General features: G+C 46.3%; 1 protein-coding gene across 4 annotated transcripts in view; it reads left to right on the top strand.

Annotated features, from left to right (window-relative positions):
- Positions 1–6,240: 6,240 nt before the first annotated feature.
- The window catches only part of LOC135388781 (uncharacterized), a 174,439-nt gene continuing 157,401 nt past the window's right edge, over positions 6,241–23,278 (top strand). For all 4 annotated transcript variants that reach the window (XM_064618572.1, XM_064618575.1, XM_064618574.1 and 1 more), the window contains exons 1-2: positions 6,241–6,330; positions 23,052–23,116. In XM_064618572.1, the coding sequence (XP_064474642.1) occupies positions 6,291–6,330; positions 23,052–23,116 (105 nt within the window). In that variant the 5' untranslated portion in view covers positions 6,241–6,290. The remainder of the gene's footprint in view (positions 6,331–23,051; positions 23,117–23,278) is intronic.

Here is a 23,278-nt window from a genome sequence, read left to right on the forward strand (position 1 = left end):
TTTCCCGGGACACGGCCATATAGGACCTTTCCTTCACTGTAAAACTTCTCTGCCTCAAAGAATGTGCGTTGCCAATGAATGCATTGACACTAGGCTCTACTCCGTGTGCTACTATAAGGAATGACTGACTGAACGACAGACATTCGCTTTACTTGAAGTGGCACAATCGCACACGTCATTTCAGCAGCATTTTATAATTACTAAACTGCATCACGTTGTGCATGTCGGACCGAAAACCCCAGTATTTGCCTGCACCATCAGAAAGTTGACAGATGGTGATGAAAAATAAGTCAAACCAAGAAGGACATTCGGCCCTCTGTTCAGGAGAAATTAAAACGCTGAATGCCCGAGATTATTTTCATGCAAAGTATGACATATTCGGCTGTCACTGCTTATGCATAACTTCCACATACATGTATCCACACAGAGTAATGTGCAGTTCTTCCTTTATGAAGTGTTTTTAAAAAAAATATGCGTGCTATGTATGACGTATCGTGGCAGCTACATTCATTCTTACGTAAATTCGTAAAAAATCGTAAATTCGTAAAAAAAATCCTGGACTTTGTTATGGGATATATCAGTTCTGACTTTGTGCAATTTAACTTTTAAGCGTTTTGTCCATCACTGGTATGCGACAGACGTGTAAAATCCTAATTTCTGGGAAATGCATCAGAAGTCCTCAGGACCTCACAACAGTTGGAACAACAACGGATATTGAGAGAGTGAATCAGCATCCTTATCAACACGATCGTCTTCAGCACATTCCACTGCATCCCTTTTGCTGTCAGACTTAGTCATCAAGCAGCGCAACTTCAAACTTCGAGTAAATGCATGCGAAGAATACCAATAAGGGCCAAATACAGTCACTGGAAGCGTTCCCGTGGGTACAGAACTATGCGACGCACTAACGCATGTTCTTTTTTTTTCTTTTTTTTCATTATTGTTGTTCTTGTTCTTGTGGTCCTTGTTGTGGTTCTTGTTGTTGTTTTATCTCTGGACCTTTCGAGGGCGTTCAACACCATATTCCATGATATTATGTTGCGTCTTCCCTATGCTTACGGGTTCAGAGGTTGCATACGCTCTTAGTTGGTCAATTTTTTAAGTAACCGAACTCAGTTGGTTTTTGTGGCTGGTGCATTTTAGTAATGTTGTATCAGTCGACGTTGGTATTCCACAAGGTTCGGTGTTAGCTCCTTTATTATTTAATTTCTATGTGAATGATCTATTTCGTGATTTGAAGTTTTCTAAACTATTTCAGTATACCGACGACACTTTATTGGTAGCGGCACACGCATCTCAACGTGAGGCCATTCGGTTGGTACAGATAGATGCCACCAATGTTTGTAACTGGTTCTCTAAAAGTGCTATGCAGTTGGACTTCGACAAAACCCGGCTCATCAGCTTTCGCAATCCCTCTACGACCTTTGATGACGCATGCTCTATTGTTTTAGCTGGTTCACAACCACTGACGTATTCACAAACTATGATGTACCTGAATAGAATATTTATTTCACTTGTCTATGACATGTTCACAATATGACAAAACCTGACCCAACACGAACCGCACCCATGGGCCCGTGACAGTCTCCGACACTGCTAAAAAGTCTCACTCTTATATTTTGATTCGGACATGACGTGGACTTATCAGTTATCGTATGCGTGTAAGATACTGCGACAAATATCCTACGTGCTCTTTTCGCTTAGGTGTGTAGCTCCTTCAAGAGTTCGTAGGTCAGTGTTAGATACTCTGGTTTACAGTATACAGTGAACCCTCGTTAATATGACCACCGATAATCTGACATACGCGCTTTACGACCATACTCCTGTGGAACAACGCAGTGAAGCCTCTGCAAATCCCCCCCGTTAATATGACAATTCCGCGTTATGACCAAAATTTTGGCAACGACCATGGTCATAATAACGAGGGTTCACTGTATTACGATATGGAATAACATTGTTCGCACATTGCAGTGAAACTTGGAAAATTTAGGTTGACAATGTTCTTAGAAGCTGCTACATTATATTGAAACTGTATTGAATTCGATCGAACTTACACTACACAAGTTTACTTGGTTATATCAAATATCCTGATCAGAAGCTGTCTCAAAAGTGTTGCTTATAAAAATTGTTGCTGGTGGGCTTTTTAGAGATCTGTCTTTTCCATCTTTTGTTAATCTTTTTACATCCACAACTGTACTGAGTCGTTTTTGGGAACCTTCCTTTAAAATATCTGTCACGGTGAACCGTCCAACGAGAACAAAATAATTTAATTTTGTTGTACCGTTCTCTTCCACTATAAGTATGCGCTTTTTTGTAGAGCATGTTATGTCCCTCGTGTTTTTAACGATCTAGTCAAAGTCAGACTTGAAAAGGTTACTGCGCGTCAATTATAATATTGTGCTTAATTAATGTGCCACGTAAGTTGTATTTCGTTTGTATTTCCTCTTCCTAGATAAATTGTGTGAGTTTGAGTTTGATTATAGAAAAAAAAAATACGGATGATATTGAATTCGTCACCTGACGAATTCTGCTTCTCCCACAAAGGAAATGAAAGGAGAAAGAAAACTGAAAAGATGAAAAGGTAAAAATAGGAAGACATCACCCCTCAAAGTCACCGAAACTCTACGACCACATGCGTAGCTACATCACCTAGAAGTGAACTGAATTGCAAGAAAATAACAGGAACGGTGGAACTCGACGACACATGCATAGAATGCGGTCCTAAAATACAGATTCCATATCACTGCTCACTATGAAGTTCACAAGCGCTGATAACGCCGCGTCTCTCTTCTTGAGTTCTCATATACCCAGCCTCTTAACTGTATCAAAGGTTCTATTATCCAAGCGGGCTAGAGCAGACTTCAACGTTGCTCTTTGGGATGCATATCTTGTGCAGTGCATAACGATGTATTCCGTGTTTGCCACAGATGCACACACTGGACAGTTTGCTGAACTAGACCTGCCGACTTTATGGACAAACTGTTGACTATTCGGAACCAGGCCATACGTTGACCAGATAAATTGTGTATTCAGTTGTCTTGCCGTTGATTACCTCTAGGCCCAGCGTCACAAGCCCTTCGGCTTAGGTGGGCCTGCTTTTTATCTGGATTTGAAATACAAGGAATAAAATATTATTATTATTATTATGTGATGCGCCCGCGCACCACGTTTTAGAATTGGGTTGTTTGCCAGTGTGTAAACTAATCGATCAAGACAATTGCAATCCTATAATATCCTGGCTGTGCGCAGAAAAAGCTAACCGGCATTTGCACACGTGACTTGTTGCATACCAGAAGAATTTCCGGTGGCTCACGATGACGCATTTATGCGAGGTGTGCCTCCAGAAAAGTCGTGCAAATTAAACTTATAAAACATAACAAAAATTAAACATGAAAAATAAATCAACTGATCAAGGTCTTAGCCCAGCACATGGTGCCCAAAAAACACGAGGCTGGCGTCCTTGCGGAGAGTACCACGCACTTAACCTAGTCACCATGCCTGACGCATACCCGCTACAAATCAACCTCCACGGCATCAATATCAGATAGACCTCACGAAGGCCTATAATCAAATTCCGGCCGGTGCAGAGGATTTCAAGCAGGCCGCTCTCGCGACTCAATTCGGATTGCGTTCCTGCAAATACCTTTCGGGTTCCGCAGTGCGGCTCAGATTTTTCGGAGTTTTAGCGGCTGTGTCATTCGAGTGTTATCCTCTGAGTCATTGTGCGAGTCATTCTGTGTCACTGTATATTGAAGGCTTGCTTGTAGACAACTCAACAGCCGAAGAGCACGCTCAGCATCTGCGTCAACTCTTCACCCAACTGGTCGCCCACGGCATTGTCACAAATTTCACAATTAAAATTATTCGACGTGCATTCAACAGAATTCCCTGTCATAAAGTCACTTAAACGACCGACCGCCACCGTTCAAGGTTTCTACCCTTCGCCTTACATCCCCTCGGCATGGTATGGATAACACCTCTGGACTGGGGGTTGGGTTCCGTGGTGGCGCCACTCATCAAACACCAGCCGAAGCCGGTGCCCCCTGCGGGGTAAATGTTGTTTTAACAACAAATTTATTTTAAAATGATGAATGGAGAGTTTCGTAACATTGTTTCACAATCCTGACAGTCTGCGCTATTTGATTAAAGAAGGCGGTTTGCGCTGTTTGAACTGCAACGACATGAACGTGGGGGAATCATGCTGATGCACGAAGACAAAGCGCCGCGACTGCACGCACCGCAATGACGCACAGAGAGAGAGATGGGTATGTTCAGTATTGCGAAGGGTTTGCTACCGTGTGGGAGATCAACAAGTGTAGATACTGTGCCCACTCGGAACTGTGCCCACTTTTCGAAAGTGGCAAGTTCAGCAGCTTCTCTCGGCGGAGAGATTGTTGCGAAAACTTGCTTGAACCATGGAGATGGTGTGATGTTATAAGGAAGAGGATAGCTTGAACTATCGATGACCACGATCCATAACTAATTGTACTTCAGATGATGACGACGAAGTGTTAACGTGCATTTTTTTATGGACCATTTCCGAGTTAGCGTGATAACCTCTACACCTACCAGCTCCCGCGGCTCAGTGGTTAGCGTGCTGGCTATGTCACGTCGAGACTGGGAGGTGCCCCGGTTCGAATCCCAGTGCCGGCTGTGTTGTCTGGAGTTTTTCCTGGGTTTTCATCCGGTGCTTTCAGACATATGTCGGCACAATTCCTTTAGAAGTCGGCCCAGGAGGCGCATTCCCCCAGGGCGTCAGTCGTGACGTTGCCCACGTACCTCTGTGAAGCCCACAACGGCGAGACCTTTCACGACCACCACCACTTCTACACCACGGAATCGGAGTTCAGCCTCGGTGGCTCAGCACTTCACTAGCTTAGTACTAGGTCGCTAGGTCGGTAACGCGTTGGCTTGCCGAGCCCAAGATCTCTCGGGTAGCATTGTGGGGGAGGTAAACGTTACTTCCAGCACCCTGTGTCGGGGTTTTGAAAATAACCCTGCCTCACGTGCGGCATGTCGCCACACGAGGCTGACACACTAGGTCCACTCCGCTTACCTAATTACCGAGTAAGCGTATGCGCATGCGCAGCTTCCTATAGGCGAGAAGAAATCATTGGCTCCACGGTTAAGTGGACGTACGAGGCAGAGACTGATGAAAGATGAAAGTCACTGAAAAGGTTAGCCAGCTGTAGGGATCGAACCCACATCTTCTGGATTGCCGGTCCAGGGCTCTACCAATTGAGCTAAGCTAACACGCCTCTCCATCGACTTTCGGGGTGCTCTTGTTCAAGAGGCAGAGACTTCACACTTTCCACTCGTAATAACTGAAATGCGCTTTCGCTACCTTTCCGGTGTCGCCCGTATTACCGTCGTGATGATAACGGGGAAAAACACGACTTTCAATACTTCCCCACTAGGCGCTACGGGAATATGGGAACGGCCCATAATAAAGTGTGGCTGTAATTGGGCATTATAGACTGTTCCGGTACTTTTTGAGACACGGTACACGGACCACGGCAGTTACATCGGATCGGTTCGGAGCAGTTACAGCGATCGCTACTCGAGCTCTGTTATGGTGCCCGTAGTTCCATGAGATGAATAGGATTGGATGCAAGTGTCAGTGAATTACTATCTGGGTATTTGACCACTCTGATTGTGGAAACGGGATGATGTTATTGCACCCGCTTACTATAGACAGGATACCATTCGCGCGCAAAATTTTTGTCATGGGCGAATGCTCGGTATGAGACGAATTGCTCGGGCAAAGGCTCGCTATGTATAGGGCAGACGTTATTATTTTATTTTTTTTACCTTTTCGGCTACTTCACGACGAAAGCGCATTGTCGCGGCCATGACGGTGGTGCCCCTGAACTCTGTTCAGGACAAATTCCTTGACTGACTCCCCATTTTGTCTATGGATCACTTATGCGCGCTGCTGAAAGCTATGGCTTATTTGTGGTGCAAACATGTCGTACGAAAAAGGTGTCCCGCAAGATCCTTGAATATCGCCAGTGACCTTAGGACGGTGCGAAGCGACATGAAGGAAGTGCAGTCCCGCTGCTTTTCTAACGAAAAACGTCGTGGTGCCATTGTTGAGCGAAATACCAGACAGATCTCAATCACTGCTAAACTTTAACATCCGCAAATTGCGACAGCTACGAACTTTGTGCAAAGCTGGCTCGTTCGCGGGGTCAGACAGCTGTTCTAGATACGTCCGTATGATATTATCAAGACCCCATTTCGAGCTACCGCCTACTACATGAGACGACAGCGAAGGTGAGAGAACGACCATGAAGATTGTCTTCGTCGCCGCCATACTGACAGCGTGCAGTAAGTTATTGCCAGATCGTGGTACTGTACTGCGAATTGCTTGATCATCACGACCGTGTTGTAAGCATGTGCGGATATGGGTAACCACTAAACCTATATAGATGGGGAGAAAATCTGGTGAACCAGAAAGTTAATGCCAAGGGAAGTGCCTCACAGCGAGAGACCGTTCTTGTTCTGGGCACCATCCTCATCATTGGCATGGTACTTAAAGGGTTGGAGATGACGTGTTAAGGCTTCATGCACATTGTGGGTCAACAGCGACGAGGGCTTACAGTGTCTTCAAATCGGCGACACACTCGACCTCTGACCATGCTGGCATGACCCATGGCCTAGCCTACCAGCACCCGCTCCAAAGGAAGATTTGTGGGGCTTTGTGAGATCATGTGAAGTCCCTAATGCGAGGTTCAGCATTATGGTTTTGCACCAAATTCCTCCAGAAATGGAGCAGCGTATCGTCTCTAACGATGAACCGTAGAACTATAGTAACGGCCAAAATAAGTGTTCCTTTGGTGTTGTTCCAGCGACAACTATTGCAAATTAACACCTAGCCGCTGTTCCATGGTGCATGGCGCAAACCTGTCTTTGTAATGCAACCAAATCGAAAGTGGACCCCGTCTTCACTCTGCTTTCGAGAATTTTTTCGATCAAAACGTTGGAAAAAAATAAGCAGGATAGTACGTATGGTAGCCCACCGTAAAGGGATACGGGATGCTTTCATTCCGCAGTACAAAGCGGATGTCCAGCGTGCATTGCCGAAAAGTTAGGCAGTGCACTAAGAGTGATTGAACATAGCGTGAAACTAAGGTGGGGCCAGGAGCTAAAATGTGACTCCCCTATACAAGACACACGGATATCATGCGTTTCCTCCACCTCCGCTCATTCCTGCTTCTTAAGAAAATTAGTCTGTAAACTCATAAAATCTCGAATCCGAATTGGGAGTCGATTTACACGTAAAATCTAGAAACAAATGCCGAATTAACTTCTATAGATGTAGAAATAATAATAAGGTAACAGAGTGCAACTTTCCACGTTAAAATAAAACCCTCAGAATGAGAAAATTTTGCCACTTTCTCGAGCGGGGCACTGTACATTACCAATGTAATCCGTTATTGTAATACGTATTGTACGCGGGACTCATGAACTCGCGCCGAATTGCCTTTTATGTGTTTGTCATGTCTGCCATTATTTCCTGAAATACAACGAAAATTCAATTCTGCGAGTACAGATACGTTAAATCCATGCAGAACGTTGGTGAGCTTTTTAACGCGGTGGAAATTGATGTCCTAAGACCGAAACACACAAAGCCTCAAGTGCCTAAGAACAATGAATGAGGAAGGAAGGATGTCACTGGAAAGGTTAGCCAGCTGTAGGACTCAAACCCACATCTTCTGGATTACCGGTCCAGGGCTCTATACCAATTGAGCTAAGCCTCCGCAGTGAACGCCAAGGTTGCGTCATGTGAAGGGACATACCACATCCACTCACACAGTCATTCCACTTTCACTCTTACATGTTTTCTCACTCGCACAAACATTCAAACGACGGGGTCGACGCAAGTGGCATTTGTTGCAAAACCTTCACAAGAATCATGCAGAAGGTTTCCCATATTTATCTCATCTAGATTTTTTTTTAATAATTAGGGGCCACTCTCTCTCGTGCAACACCGTGTATACGTAAATATCGGGAGTTCTGAAACCCGGCTTTACCTGATAGCAGAGGACTACGCAAGGAAGCTAAGTTTACAGAGTGGTGCCGGAGTACGGGAGGAGGAACAGATTTGGGCAAAGAGGGGAGGACATATCCGAGGCGAGCAATTCCCTTTTCACGCCCTGACCAGATAACAGCACCGATAACACGCCCGGGAGCTTTCACCTAAGATAAAGAACAAGACGTGATGTATAAGGGTACATTTATGCTGCAGCATCGCTGCTCGCTGCTCGCTGCAGCTTCAAGCACATCGCTGCTCGCATAACCGCTAGGGTGCGTTTACCCTGCGGATTGCTCAAGATGCTGCTCGCTTTCGCTATATCAGTCGCCTAGCAGCGTTCACTGTGGAAGGATGGAAACGAGGAAAAGTGGGAAGGAGGAAACCGACTTCATCACAACCAATCGCAGGTCGGATTTCAAGACGCCAGTCATCAATGATACCAGGAAGACAAACATGTTTACATTCCTAGGTGCAGCGAGCAGAGCGGCAAGCAGCGGCGAGGATAAGCGAGCAGCCAGGCTGCAGGGTAAATGCACCAACAGAAAGCTCTGTGTTTGACCTGTCATCGCCAGAAGTCAGGTAGTCCCCGGGCATGTTCAAACATGTTTGGCAGCATTGTTGTGGCGATGATCATGGCGTGCATCTTTGGCAAGCAGCGATGCTGCAGCATGAACGCGCCCACAGAGATACATGTCTTTGTTTCGTCATCGCCAAACAGCGATGTGCCATGTGCCAGCAGCGATGCTGCAGCATAAATGTACCCTAACTGTGGGAACAAGCGTTCCCAAGCAGCACAATGTACTGAAAGTCGAGTGCAATAGGGGTGGACGGCATGTGTCTTATCAATGTTCGTTAGCTTCAGGAGTCTGTTCAAGGCCTTCCACCTACCCGCCCACCCTTATTGCACTCGACTTTCAGTACATTGTGCTGCTTGGGTTAGGCTTTCCAGATATCGGAAGATTGCCGGATGAAATTGACACGTTTGCGCCTGTGATAGCCTTCTGGACGACAAACTGACTAAATGCGAGTTCTAAGGGCGCAGCAAGGACAACAGCTACGGTCCGCAGACGATACACAGACTACGCAATTTTATGATGATAAGTTGGTATACAGAGTTATGTATGCTCCCGTATGCGAAGAAGAGGAGGAGGATAATAATATTCATTCTGAGGTTCGGAGGCACGAGAGTTTTCTTTCTTTTTGTGTGTGTGTGTTAGCGCCGTGAAGCAACTGCAGCTATGAGCGGCGTACAGACGTGAACAGATGGAGAGAGAACAGCAGGAAGGAGTGGGGGACGGGGGGGGTTAGTATGCGTCTTGGGCCGACTTCAGGGGGAACTGTGCCGACATTCGTCTGGAAAGTCTTCGGAAAACCCAGGGAGAACCTCAGACAGCACAGCCGGTGACAGGATTCGAACCCGTGTCACCTCCCAGTCTCGGCGTGGAACGCGATCATCCTACCCACTATGCCATGGGAGCTGGTGGAGGAACGAGAGTGAAGGGGTCTTACATTGGCGCAGTCGACATTCCGAACAATGTGGGTTGAATTCCACATAAAAAGCACCCCTGATAACCCACGGGTCACCAGCTGCTCCGCTGAAGGTGAGCAAATTGATTTATCCGTGTCCAAGAGCCAGGATGACCTCCTTCAATATCTACTGGCCAAGACAGAGGCAGGCAACGTCGCAAACCTTCACCAGAAAGAAGTTGTTAAGATAAACGTGAAGATAGAGGACTTACGTCAACTCATCCCGCGGGTATCTGACGGAGACCAGTCTTCCGTAACTCAGAGCCAAGAACGCTTGCGCCACGTCGATACACAAGCCATTCTTGGTATTATTCATGAACAACAAAATCAAATGGCTAAGCAACAGCAGATATTAGTAGATTTGCTAAGCACGACATTCACTATGGAAAGTCGTCGCTCCGACATCTTCAAGCCCGACTGTTTTGACGGTCAATCGCAAAGTGCTGATACGTGGCTCTCTCTCTATGAACACGCTTGCGAACGGAATTGATGGACCACCGATGCAGCCAAGATAGAGAATCTCCGTTCTTTCATAAAAGACACTGCAAGAAAGTGGTACGACTTCCGCATTTTGGCCAATCAAGCTTACTCGTGGGAATCGTGGAAAGACAGTTTCTCGAAGTCATTCCAAGAAAGCATAGTGGACAGATGGAATGAAGCCATCATCTACAAATACCACACTGGATCCATAACGGATTACTTTGAAAAAATCCGACTTCTTCAACGCGCAGAATCACGTCTCCCAGATGAGTCTCTGGTTGCGCTAGTTGTACATGGCCTTCCAAATGACATGCGTCAACTCATTAAAATCCAGGAGCCTCAAGATCCCCTACACATACTTCACTGCCTTCGAGATTTTGGTACTGAAAGTAGGACATCTTTTGTACGTCAATCAGTTACCCTTCCGCCACAACAAAGGAATATTACAACTCCGAGAGGGTCCCCAGCTCACTATGATCGCACTCATCGACAACACACTACAGCTGTTGCGGACCAATACAATGAAGAAGGCAACTCGATGGAAATGAACAAAAAAAAAAACCCGAATAATTGAGGGTCATAGTTTCCACCCTTTGATAGCAAGTGAAACTAAACTGTTTACTGCGATAACAGCAAACTATTATGTGTCAACCTCCTTGTAAATGGCAGAGAGATTCGAGCTCAGATAGACAGTGGGTCCTCCGTAACGTTCGTCAACCGTCGCTTACTCCAACCAACCCAAATGACATCAGGAAGGGTGGTGCAAATCAAAGCGTTCGATGGCACCAGCACTACCTTTAAAGATTGGGCACGCATTACGCTTAAACTTTCCGACACCGAAATAACGACAGAGGCCCTTGTAATAGAATGTGTTGATTATGACCTCTTACTGTCCCGCCCTGACATGAAGAAGATGCAGCTAAACATCTACTGGGACGACAACGTCTGCATAGTGGACGACCGACCAAAGTGTCTAGTCACCAGTCTAGAGTTTGGATCTCCAATTACTATAGCCCCGAAGGCAGACGGCTCGTTCCGCCTATGCACTGACTTCAGGATAGTCAACAGGCAAACTGACATATTCCCTTTTCCCATGCCCAGAGTGGATGATATTATCAATGACACATGTGGATGTACAATTTTTTTTTCCTGCCTTGATCTGTGCAAAGGTTTCTGACAAGTACCATTAACTGAGAACACCAAGCAATACACTGCCTTCGTTACTCCATTTGACCTCTATGAATATAACAGGCTACCATTTTGGATGGAAGAACTCTTCAGCTTGGTTCCAGAAGCTTATGGCCTCAGTTCTCAAGCCTTACATAGGAAAACTCGTTCATGTATACATCGACGACATAATCATCTACTCCAGATCTTCAGACGAACATTCTGCTCACTTAAGACAAGTTCTTCAGCTACTGAGCGAAGCGAAGCTCCAGATCAATCTTAAAAAGAGCGTACTCTTTCAATCGAGTGTTGCTTTCCTAGGCAGGATTTTCGATGGAGAAACGAAAACTACGAAGCAAGAGTCTGTGCAGAAGGTTCAACGACTACACAAACCGATTATTTCTCGGCCTGGCCCGTCACTTTCGCGCATTCATAAAAGATTATGCCAAAAGGACAAAATGTCTCACCATGCTTCTGAAAAAAGGTACACCATTCGACCGGACAGAACACTGCGAAGCAGCATACAACGACATTGTCCAAACCATTTCTTCGAATCCAGTACTGTTGACTCCGGACTTCAGACTACTGTTTGAACTCCGCACGGATGCATCGCAGTACGGCACGGGTGCTGTCCTATATCAACGTGACGACCGTCAGTGCCCCTCGCAACAACTCACCGTTGTAGGGTACCACTCTTACAACTTCAATAAACCAGACCAGAACTACTGCACTACTGAAAAAGAGTTACTTGCTGTCCTTCAGGCCGTGCGATATTTCAGAACTTTCCAGGGAGGGGCGACAATTCACGGACCACCAACCAGTTACACACATCCTGACATCGGCCGAACTAAAAGGTAGATTGACCAGATGGGTTTCTGGGCTACAGCATCTCGACATCGAAGTGCATTACAAACGAGGAAAAACGTTAATGGACGCCGATGCTTTGTCTCGCCTTTGACTAGAAGTACATGCAGTGGTTCCACTAGATGAATTGCGTCTTTGGGAAGGAACATAAGTCCTGAACTACAAAGGTGGTCGCTTCGAAGTTCCAGAGACACTTCGCCGAAAAGTACTACACCTGTACCACGACAGTCCCGACTCTGGTGGGCATGATGGAGTATGGTGCACATATCGAAAAATCTGTCAACGGTTTACCTGACCCAAGATGAAACAGCGTGTCACTGAATATGTCCAATCTTGCCACAGATGACAAACCTACAAATTCAAGCATCGCCAACGAGCGTACCAAATGACATTGCCACAACACTCGGACGTTCTTTTTGAGGTGGTCCATCTCGACTTCACCGAACTAAAGAAAAAATCTGAAGGCACCAGAAAAACACAATCATTCCTCCTGGCTATAGACGAGTGCGCGCGCATGGTTGCTACTCGACCGGGCGGCGAAGACAGCAATAGTGTTATCGCCCTCCTAGAACGACAAATGTTCGCAAACACAAAAGTTATCATTTGCGACAATGGCCCTGGTTTCACCAGCAAACGCCTCGAGACATGGGCCCAACAGAGGGGTATACGCTTAAAATTCACTGCCCCTTACCACCCCGCAGCAAATGATATGGCCGAGCGCGCGATACGGGACATCAAGCAATTCATCCATTTGTATCCTGAATTTCCATGAGGATGGCGCTCTTGCCTGACTGCTGCTACACAGCACCACTACCGCTCGCACAACAAAGGGATCGGGTGCTCCCCTCACTACGCCGTGCACGGTGAATCGCCCATTCTCAGTGCAGACAAAGAGCTTGGAATAGCAAACAAACTCCACTTAAAGAGAAAATCGCAACAGTCCCGTCCAACAGACGCAGTAGAGGAGACCAATGAAAAAGTCATTTGATCGCCGTCACAGTTCAAGAATCCCACACCTGCAAGTTGGCGACCTCGTGATGATGCCTACAGGCTTTCCTGGCTCTTCACCTACCATACTGGGTCCGGTACAAGTAATTCAGACGGCACACAAACAAGGAACACTGAAAACTATTGCCTACGCTCATCCTAATGGCCAATTCTGCCTGGCAACTATTGGCAATATTTTTAAATACCATCCCGGGAGGGATGGACCACACCACCCCGGGCCCACGTAGGCTCCCGTATGCGAGGAAGAGGAGGAGGACAATAAAATTCATTCTGAGGTTCGGAGGCACGAGAGTGAAGTGGTTTTACAAGCTATTATGAGCTAAAATAGAGGAAACTGGCAATTTGGCGCCACTGAGTGCCACTTGGGCGACGATTTGGCAAAATGTCTGAAGTATATAGATTGGGCTGGTTGGTGTAAATCCACAAGCGATCAAAGAACAAATACGAAACAACAACAGAGCGACTTGTGTGTGATCTTGTCTCCTGTTTGTTCTTTGGTCGTTTGAAAATGAACGATTTGACTAAACGCTACTTCGCAGGCTGTAGCAAGGGAAACAGGTATGGGCCGCGGACTCATAGCTATTAGGCATGTATAGACTACGTAATTAAATGATGACATCTTCGATATCACGTTTATCTCCAGAGTTATTGCTAAATGAAATGGAAGATATGGACAATTTGGCGTCTGCGAGTGGCAATGTTTTGATCAAACGCGACTTCGTTGCACCAGAGATTTTCATGCAGAACTCAATACACTCAGAATCGAAGGCGTGTATATTCTCAAATCCCAGCAGTGGCTAGAAGAAGGTCACCGGCACACGAGACAGTGAAGAAGTAGAGAACACTGAGTGCATTTTATTTTAGTGTATTTACAATACTGTTTACCCATACTTGTAGGTATAGTCGCAGGTGGATAGGCCACACGGCAATTTACGAGAACAGAAGAACAGACAATTACAAGAGATGTTGCAGTTTCTAACTTAAAGTCCCTGTCAGATTTTGCCTTCCGCAGGTAGGAAAATTTGATTGGCTGAAGTGTGAGAAAGGAAATTCAGTGACGAAACCAAAAATAACATGAAAATGAGCTCTTTTCTGGGGGTTCATTTTGGTGCGCGTTCGGTGGTGTGTTATCGCATCTCTGAATGACAATGGATGTCTGCCGCCCCCACGCCTGGAAAGGAAACATTTCCGCGACGTGATCCAGCGGGTGAAAGTATCTCACCGAGGCGACATTCGTCCCTTACAACTACAAATGTAGGGTTCATCGGATGCACCGTACGGATCTTGTTGCCTTCAGTTTTTTTTTATTATTATTATTGCGCGTTAGCGCCGCGAAGTAACTGCGGCTACGAGCGGCGTACAGACGTCGACAGATGTCTGTTGTATTCAGTAGTATAGTTATGCGTGGAAAATGTAAAGTGCTCCAAAAACAATTTGCATAACAGTCAGCGAGTTTAGATCAGCTTGAAACGAAACAACAATAACGCGGTTTGATGGTGCGACCCGTTCCTTCAATCCCTGCCTATACCTTTCAACTTTATCTCCAATGTTTATTGTAGATTTCCAATAACCAGTTGTATGGATCCATGGAATGAAGACTGGCATGGGATTGAGTATAGCCTGTATAGGGGGGGGGGGGTAGAAACTGGAACAGGGTAGGAATGTAGCCGGTGGCGATTAGACACCCTAACATCAAAAATAAAGTTGTTCATCAGCAGATTTGGAGACAACGCTAAACAACTGCTACGCGCCCTTGAGTACATCATTTATTTCTCGCTCAAGATGAAGTAATACTTAGATCAGGGTAATCAGGGCTCTCACACACGCGGGCCGCATGTGCATGACTTGCAGTCAGCTATTGTGTGCACCGAGGGCTCTTGACCACTAAATAAAATAAAGCTGCACCCCCCCCCCCACCCCAATAATGAAGAATTCGGCTCCGGTCGGCGTTAGGAAGTACTTTCACATTCGAGCACTTCTTGTGACTCCTGAACCTCAACAAGTCTGAACGTGATCGATCTGGTGTGAACGTGCATTTTGGTAAGCTACACTGTAAGTTATATGATGATTAAGAAGTAATAGTGGAGACAAGTGCAGAAAATGGCATCATCTTAATTATTACACTAAGTTTACGGGCTTGCAGCATAGCAGCAGCCTCTCCGGATGATCATGCGCGAAAAACTATACGGAGCACAGAGAGGCGCAAAGGGAAAAAAAATAGAGATGGAGTAGTTATGTACGAGGGTCATTCTGTGAAAATTTTTAATTACCGCTCTTTCCCTGATTTGTTTTCACTTTCACGTTGAAAATGCAAGCAAAATCAACAATACAGTGTGTAAAACGACAATTTCAGTGCTCCTAAACGTTGGGATAATCGTTCGTGAAGAACTATGTACGAATAACTTGAAACGCCTTTCTACTTTTCAGTGACTCGTTTGGAAAAGAAGCTCATTTGTTTCTGTTGGTGTGGCAAGTGAAGTTTTTCATTGAGGAATTGTATATTCGAATGCCTAATAACTATACCGCTCGAGCTGTTTACGCTAAGGTACTTTGCTATAATTGCGGTCCTTTCCAGGGGTTTCATTACCCCCATCCCCCATGAAGGTGTACACTCCCCCTGAATTTTTCGAACCACCGCCCTGTAATTAATGAGATTTCCTGGTACAGATTGGCCACCAATCCATATACCCATAGATATGTATCCATAAAGATATACCCCCCTATGGTTCGCTCCACTCGAAATCACACAGACATCTTATCACGCCGGGTACCGCATCTTGGCTTATATGCGCATTGATGATAGTGCCAGCCGGAACGACAATGACAAAGAAGGAATTGTCGTTGCTCTTTGGTGCTGATACGAATTGCGCAACGGACTGAAAGCTGATACCTGCCGTTTGAATTCAGTATGAGAGAGCCGCGACGACATGTCAAGGAAAAAAACTTGCAGAGATACGGGGCACAAAAGTGAACTTGCACGGCAAATCTCCGGCAGTCCGAACATTTACACGACAGCAGACACCTACGAGGACTGGTGCTAAAGTCTGAGGAAAAGACATCATAGATGAAAATACATATCCGTTACGAAGCCGTTTGAATTTCACTGTTAATGGTAATCAACCAATTTTTCTCGAAGTGCAGCACGCATAGAGAAGTCCATGATTCGCTTACGCGTCTACCTGCAAGAAATGACCCACACAGTCTCCTTCTGAAACATTGCATCACTTGCCAACTTCTTTGAGGAAAATAGAAAGTAACCTTTCTGCAACTCCGATGATGGCAGGGGCATTCAAGGAATACACCACAATGAGTCACTGGTGTATTCTGCATAGCGAAGCCATTATCAACGACTTATACTAAGCTCTTGTACTGGGAACAGTGGTGACCGCAAAATTTGGAAAAGGCGCCGGCAGAGCCCATTAAAACATGCGAACCATTTGTATCATGGTGCCTAAGGCAAATTCGAGACGGCTTATGGTATTGCCCTTCCCACAGGGATTGTAACGGAAGCGACCGCAAAATCCGTAAAAGACCGTAGCAGATCCCTTTAAAACGGGCGACGCCTCTTTAATCATGGTTCCAAACAGGTATTATCAACGGCTTTATGATGCTCTTCCACTGGGATTGCAACAGAAGCGACCAAAAAATTCGAAAAAGGCAGCGGCAGAGTCCTTTAAAACGCATGAAACCCCTTGTATCCTGGTACTAAAGGCATATTCATGACGGCTTATGCTATGCCTTTCTACCTGGATTGCGCAAGAGGGGACCGCAAGCTTCGGGTGTATTGGCATCGAGGCGGAAGACCAGTCACAAGGACTGGCTCCCATATAACTATCTCAACAAGCTAGGACTAAAACTAGAACTAGTGCAATGCCAACTCCTGCTTGTGAAATCACGTCACGTTAAGGATTGCTGTTCGTGCTTGTCGTCGCCATGCAACAGACCAAGACTGCGGAGAGTTGCGTACGGGATAACGGCACGAAAGAAAGTAACGCTTAGTAATGAACAACGTACCTTCCATGCGTTTCTTCGAATAGCACAGACGAAGTTAGCCAGCGTCTTCCGAACTCCATAGCACCGAGGACTGCTCTCTCCCTCTGTAAGACTCTGCGAACACCCGCTCGAACGAGGCTTAGAACGTGTGACGTCCCCCGAGCGCGACCGCCGTGTACTGCTATGCAGCGCGCAATCCACGCTTGGTAATTTATCTCTACGGCTAAGAGAATGAACTGTCGTCTATCCCGGATTGGAACGGGGGGTTGAAGGAGCGTTTGAATGGTGCCCCAGCGAATCCGTGGAACCCCATACAGCTCCTCAACTCTGTGCCACAAAACGTCGGGAACGAGACACTCATGAAAAGCGTGCTGCGCAGTTTCATGGCTAGAACAGAAAGGACATCGAGGCGAGGTGAGACCATAACGATGCAAACGATCCCTGAGCGGCAGGACATCGTGCGCAAGTCTCCACTGCAAACTTGCACGACGAGAGTCCAACCATCCTGCAGTAGCGTAGCGCCACGCGATCTGACGCGGCACAGATAGCTCCGGTACACCCGTGGGTGCCGGAAGTAAGCCCAGCAGGGACACATAGAACCGCCTCACTGACCATGTAGAAAGATCAGCGTCCACGTGGCTCTCGCGGAGGCGACGGACTGATGACACGTACTCTTTTAAGTGGGGAGCAGTAAACTCTGAGCGCGGCCTATTCTGCTGAAAGGAACAAAAGAAACGAATCTCCGGGCCAAGAAAGTAGTGCAAAAGGTCGTGTGCGGGATGGTTAGGCTCACTCAGGGCATCAAAAATTGCCTTTATACCTAAAGCAAGGCACTTCACTTTTACATGTGGCACTCGCAAGCCACCAACCTCACGCGACTGGTACAGACGCGCGCGCGACACCCATTCCACACTGTTACCCCATACGAACTGAAAAGCAATACGGGTCACAGTAATAAAGATCTGGCGTGGCGGAAGCGATATGGTACCATGGTACCAATACTTGCTTAAGAACCACGACGCCGCTAGCCGGGCCTTACAAGTAAGTGGAAGAACCAGACCCTTCAATTCACGGAGCACGGGAATGCTACGCTGGTGAATGCGCATCCACGATGACACTGCGATTCCCCGACTATTGAAGTAGTATCCCAGTATGCGTAATTCAGTTTTTACTGGTATCCCGAATGGAGACGCACAGGAGGGGACTGAATTGATAAAGAGCGCTGCACTCTTATCCCTGTTTATCCGCGCGTTCGATGCTCTACCGTAGGCCTCCAGGGTGGCTAACACTTGACCTATCGCGTCCTCACTGCTAAGGATTAAGGATAAGTCATCTGCATATGCAAACAACGGCAGGGCTACGGAACCCGGCAGCTGTAGCATGCGAGTACGAAGCGAGGTTGCGAGAGCTTCCAAGAGCGGGCTAAAGACCATGGCATACAAAGCAGGAGATAAGGGATAACCTTGTCGCACCCCCGATTTGATGGAAAAGGTATCAGACATTCCCCCGTTGACTCCAATGCAGGCAAAGGCCTCAGCATAGAGAGCCCTTATCCAAGATACCACCGCGCGATCAAAACCGACAGCTCCCAACACCCGGTACATGTACTCGTGGTTCACTCGGTCAAAAGCTTTGTTCTGGTCAAAAGACACCAGCGTTGCCGACTGGTGGCGACTATGAGCCCAATAAATCGCGTCTCGCAAAGCCTGAGTGTGAAGCACAAGGGACCGCCCAGGGACAGCGCAGGCCTGTGAAGCAGGGATGACAGAACCCAGGACTGGAGAAACTCGATTTAGAATTGTGGTAGAAATGATCTTGTAATCTGTATTTAGAAGAGATACCGGTCGGTAGGCATTAGGGTCACGACTCCGTGTGGGATCTTTGCAAAGCATAGACACTATACTCTGCCTCATGGAAGGGCAGAGGAGGCCGGCAGCTAAGCAGTTGTTAAATAACTCGGTCAGGGGGCGTCGAAGTACCCCCCAGAAACACTTATAAAATTCAGCAGGGAGACCATCGGAGCCGGGAGACCTACCAGCTCGCAAAGCGTTAACAGCTGCCGTATACTCATCCTGAGTAAATCTGGCTGTGCTCAGAACGAAGTCTTTGGGCTCTGGCAAAAAAGTCTGGTGTCCTGCATCAGGAGGTACCACCAACTCGTACAGGGCGGAAAAGTGATCACGAAAGAATGACCGCACGGAGTCAGGCTCCGTCAATACTGACCCATCACTCGCCAGTAGCTCCTCGACAGTGTTTCGAGGGCGGCGAAAGTAACGGCCAAGAAGAAGACGAGAGCAACATGCTTCTCGTGACCAGCGTTCGACCGACTGCGAAGCAGCGAACTGGTCCCAGGCACGTAACTTCAAAGAGGTGATCCTCCTGAGTACGTCCTGAATAGCGTCGTCGTTTCCAGAGCCCCTCGAACCTGGGTGACGCAAGATAGAGAGTACTTGCCGGAGGTGCTGTATCTCCTCCCGGCTCTCACGAGCACGTCTTGCCCGCCACTGGCGGAAAAGTCTCGCGGCTCCGAGCTTCGTCTGTTCCCACCATTCTGGCGAAACAACAGAGACAGCGCACTGACTCTCGAGCCACAGTTTGACATCATTACGTACCTCCGAGTCACTCAACAGGGAAGCAGCCAGCCTCCAACAGCCTGATCCAGTGCGGTAACGCCGAAAGCCATTAAGAACAAAAAGAACCCCTTCATGGTCTGATAAGTCCCCAGAAGGGCAAGCTTCGGAGCAAGGCCTTTTAAAACGGGCGACACTCCCTGTATCGTAAAGCGAACGAAAGTAAGTTATCAGTCGCTTGTGCAATGCTATTCTGCTGGTGTTATAACACAGGCGATCGCCAAATTCGGAAAACGTGGCAGCAGAGCCCTCTTAAACGAGCAAAACCCATTGTGTCATGCTGCCAAAGACTTATTATCAACAACTTATACTCTGCCATTCTACCAAGATAATAACACATATAAGGATAAGCATAACAAAAGGATGCAGAAGAGCCCTTCAAAATGGGGGAGACACCTCGTATCATGCCGCCAACGACGTTTCATCAATGGCTTGTGCTATGCCCTTCTACTAGGATTGTAACAGATGGCTACCGCAAAATACGGAAAATGCGGCAGCTCTCTGCAGCAGAGCTCTTTAAAACGGTCGATATCCCTTGTATCATAGTTACAAAGTCATATACGTATTCGCAACGGCTTATGCTATTGCCATTCTACTAGAATTATAACGGATGCGGCCACAAACTCCATAAAAGGCTGCAGCAGAGCCCTTTAAAACGGACATAAGCCCCTTTAATCATAGTGGCAGACATTTTACACACATATAAAGACGCGACGGCTTATGTTATTGCCCCTCTCCTGTGATTGCATCGGGAACCACAGCCAAATTTGGAAAAGGCGGCAGCACGGCCCTTCACAGTGGCTAAAATGATTTGTATCATGGTGCCAGAAATTTACTATGAACGGCTTGTACTGGGATTGTAACAGAGGCAACCGCAACGTTCGGAAGCAGATCGAGCCCTGTAAAACGTGCGAAGCCCCTTTAATCGTGGTGCCAGAGCGTACCTGTTTCCCCTGTACATGGAGAGGTCGCGTTTGAAGAAAATGCTTCCAAAACAACACTCGCGGAGGCACAAAAAAAAAGAAACGAAACAAAAAAGCGAGAAATAAAATGGTATCGAATTTGGGACCTAATATGAGCTCATATAAAAATAATATAGAAATGTCTTCAGCTGGTTTTACAGAATGTATACATGAAATCCAGATTTCGGTTGTTTGAGCCCCGTACTATTTTCCCTTTTTGCAACCTGAGAGGTAGCGTTTTACAAAATCGCTTCCAAAATGGCACTCGAAATGGCCAAATGGCCAATTTCGTCAACTTCGGGGCTTAATACCATTTAATATAAAAATAGTATTAAAGATATCCTAAGCTAATTTTGGAATGTATATGTGAAAGTAAGATCACGAGGTTTGAACCCCGTACCTTGTTCCCCTTTTGCACCCTGAGAGGTCGCGTTTGACAAAACCGCTTCCAAAAAGGCCCTCCAAATGGCCAAATGGCGAATTTCATCAAGTTCGGGGCTTAATATCATTTCATATAACGATGATAATAAAGATATCCTAATCTGATTATGTAAAATGCATATGTGGAAGTAAGATCACGGGGTTTGAACCCCGTATCTTGTTCTCCTGTTGCACCCTGAAAGACCGCGTTTGACAAAATCACTTCCAAAACGGCACTCGAAATGGAAAGCTTGATCAAGTTGTATAGTTTAATATAAAAACGATATAAAATACAAAAAGGGTATCATTGGTATGTTACTCACTCACCATAAAGTTGTCTGTTGTGTCAGCCCTTTCGAGTTCTGGAAAAAATGACCGTTCGTCTTTCGGACTCCTTCAGACCGGCCGTACAGCCTCAGCGCATGCCTACTATGATAATACTGGGACTTAGTCCGTCGAGCGCCTAGGAGGGGAACCCTGTCTGAGTCGCAACTTTGAAGGCCCTGGGTGCATCACGATTAACACTCACACATCGTGCAGTGGTTGGTATGTGGCCTGGAGGACGTACAGAACAAAAATAGGCGATGACATTTCCAGAATTTTACTGTCTTTGTCGAAAAATCGTAGTCTAAACATGGGCGCTCTGCAAAAATCGACGGAATCCCCATAGGCGCAATGCACTAAAATTCATTTGGCCAGGGTGCACTAGGTTTATATTCTGCTAGTGCCTTTCATGTCTCCAGGGGTTCTTTACATGGTGTTCTTCTCTATTAGACGATAGCCTCTTAAAAATTTTATTTTGGTTTGCTGTTAATTGGCATAAACGCTGTCTCCCATTGAATTCACATCCTGTAAGGTCGCTTCCCGCATAGCGGCTGAGCATAGTGGCGGAGTGCGCCGACGGGGGGGGGGGGGGGGACCACGAATTTTGGGATTGTAATGAGGTCACTTGACAATTCAACCGCTCAAGTAAAAACAGTTCCATTCCAGCATTTGACCATTCGAACTCGCGTACAGAGTTTGGTGGGAGTACAAGGTAGGCTTTAACGTTTACCCCTGAGGACCAGGTATATTAGCAACGTCCTGCACTAGGGAATATTGCGTTTGTACTTCGTATGACGACTAAACATTGTGCGACGCACGTAATTACGGGAGCACCCGCTGGGATACTCGCGCAGTTTTACGACTTGCGTTTGGAAATTCAGTACGACAGCTATTGTCAGCAAAATACCGATGGGAACGGAAGGTCATGTGATTATCTAAGCGTATCGTGATACAAAAAATATAGCTGTTACCATGTCAGTAATTTTCTTCAGTTTGACGAAGATTGTGTGACCATGGCTACCGCGGCCGAAAAACACACAATCAACAGCAACAACAGCAAAAAAAGGAGGAAGGGAAAAAAGAAACAGCCTTTCATTCCAATAAACTGGTGCCCAAATAAACCCTGTAATAACTGTCGACATTCCAGTGTAAATAGAGTTAAGAGAACGTGATCTACAATTACATTTGGACGAAAACTAGAAGATATTTGCCTCGCATACCCTCACTCATACAAAATTAGCATAATTGATAATGTCACTGTATGAGGACAACCTGAAGGTTTATGAGGACAATCGGCAACAAAGTTGACTCAGCAACCTCTAACGTTGTAGTGTGATAACACTGGTTTACTTCGTTGGTTTAGCTATTTTATTAGTTCGTTAGTAGTTAGTCTGTCGATTAGTTTAGTTCGCCGGCTGCCGGCATTATACTGGTGCTCTGAAGTTGACTATTTTTATACTTGGCTGGTGCGGGTGGCATGTATGCTGATGCTGTGTGTAGAATTGGCTTACTCGCAGTAAGATGACAGCCAAAGCGTTCCTTTCGAATATTCCGTAATTTTCCACCTGATGAATGTGGTACTTAGTTCAGCACGGAAAATCGGTCTTCATGTCTAACATGTTCTTCAATTGCTTGCAGTTCCGTTGACATACACTGCTCAGCTTAAATACGCCCTAAAGATCTGCGAGAAAAAGCCCCGTACAGTAAGTATTTCAAATCTTTATGTCAACATCTACACGCACCACGATTCAAAGCTTTGCGCGAGTAGGCGAAGCTTTGAAATAAAAGGCGTAGACAAACAGAGAAGTGGACGACAATTTAAATGCGACAGCGCAAATTAGTATTTCAACAAGAAAAAGTAAGTG

Source organism: Ornithodoros turicata, chromosome 3, assembly GCF_037126465.1.
Source record: "Ornithodoros turicata isolate Travis chromosome 3, ASM3712646v1, whole genome shotgun sequence".
Taxonomy (NCBI): domain Eukaryota; kingdom Metazoa; phylum Arthropoda; class Arachnida; order Ixodida; family Argasidae; genus Ornithodoros; species Ornithodoros turicata.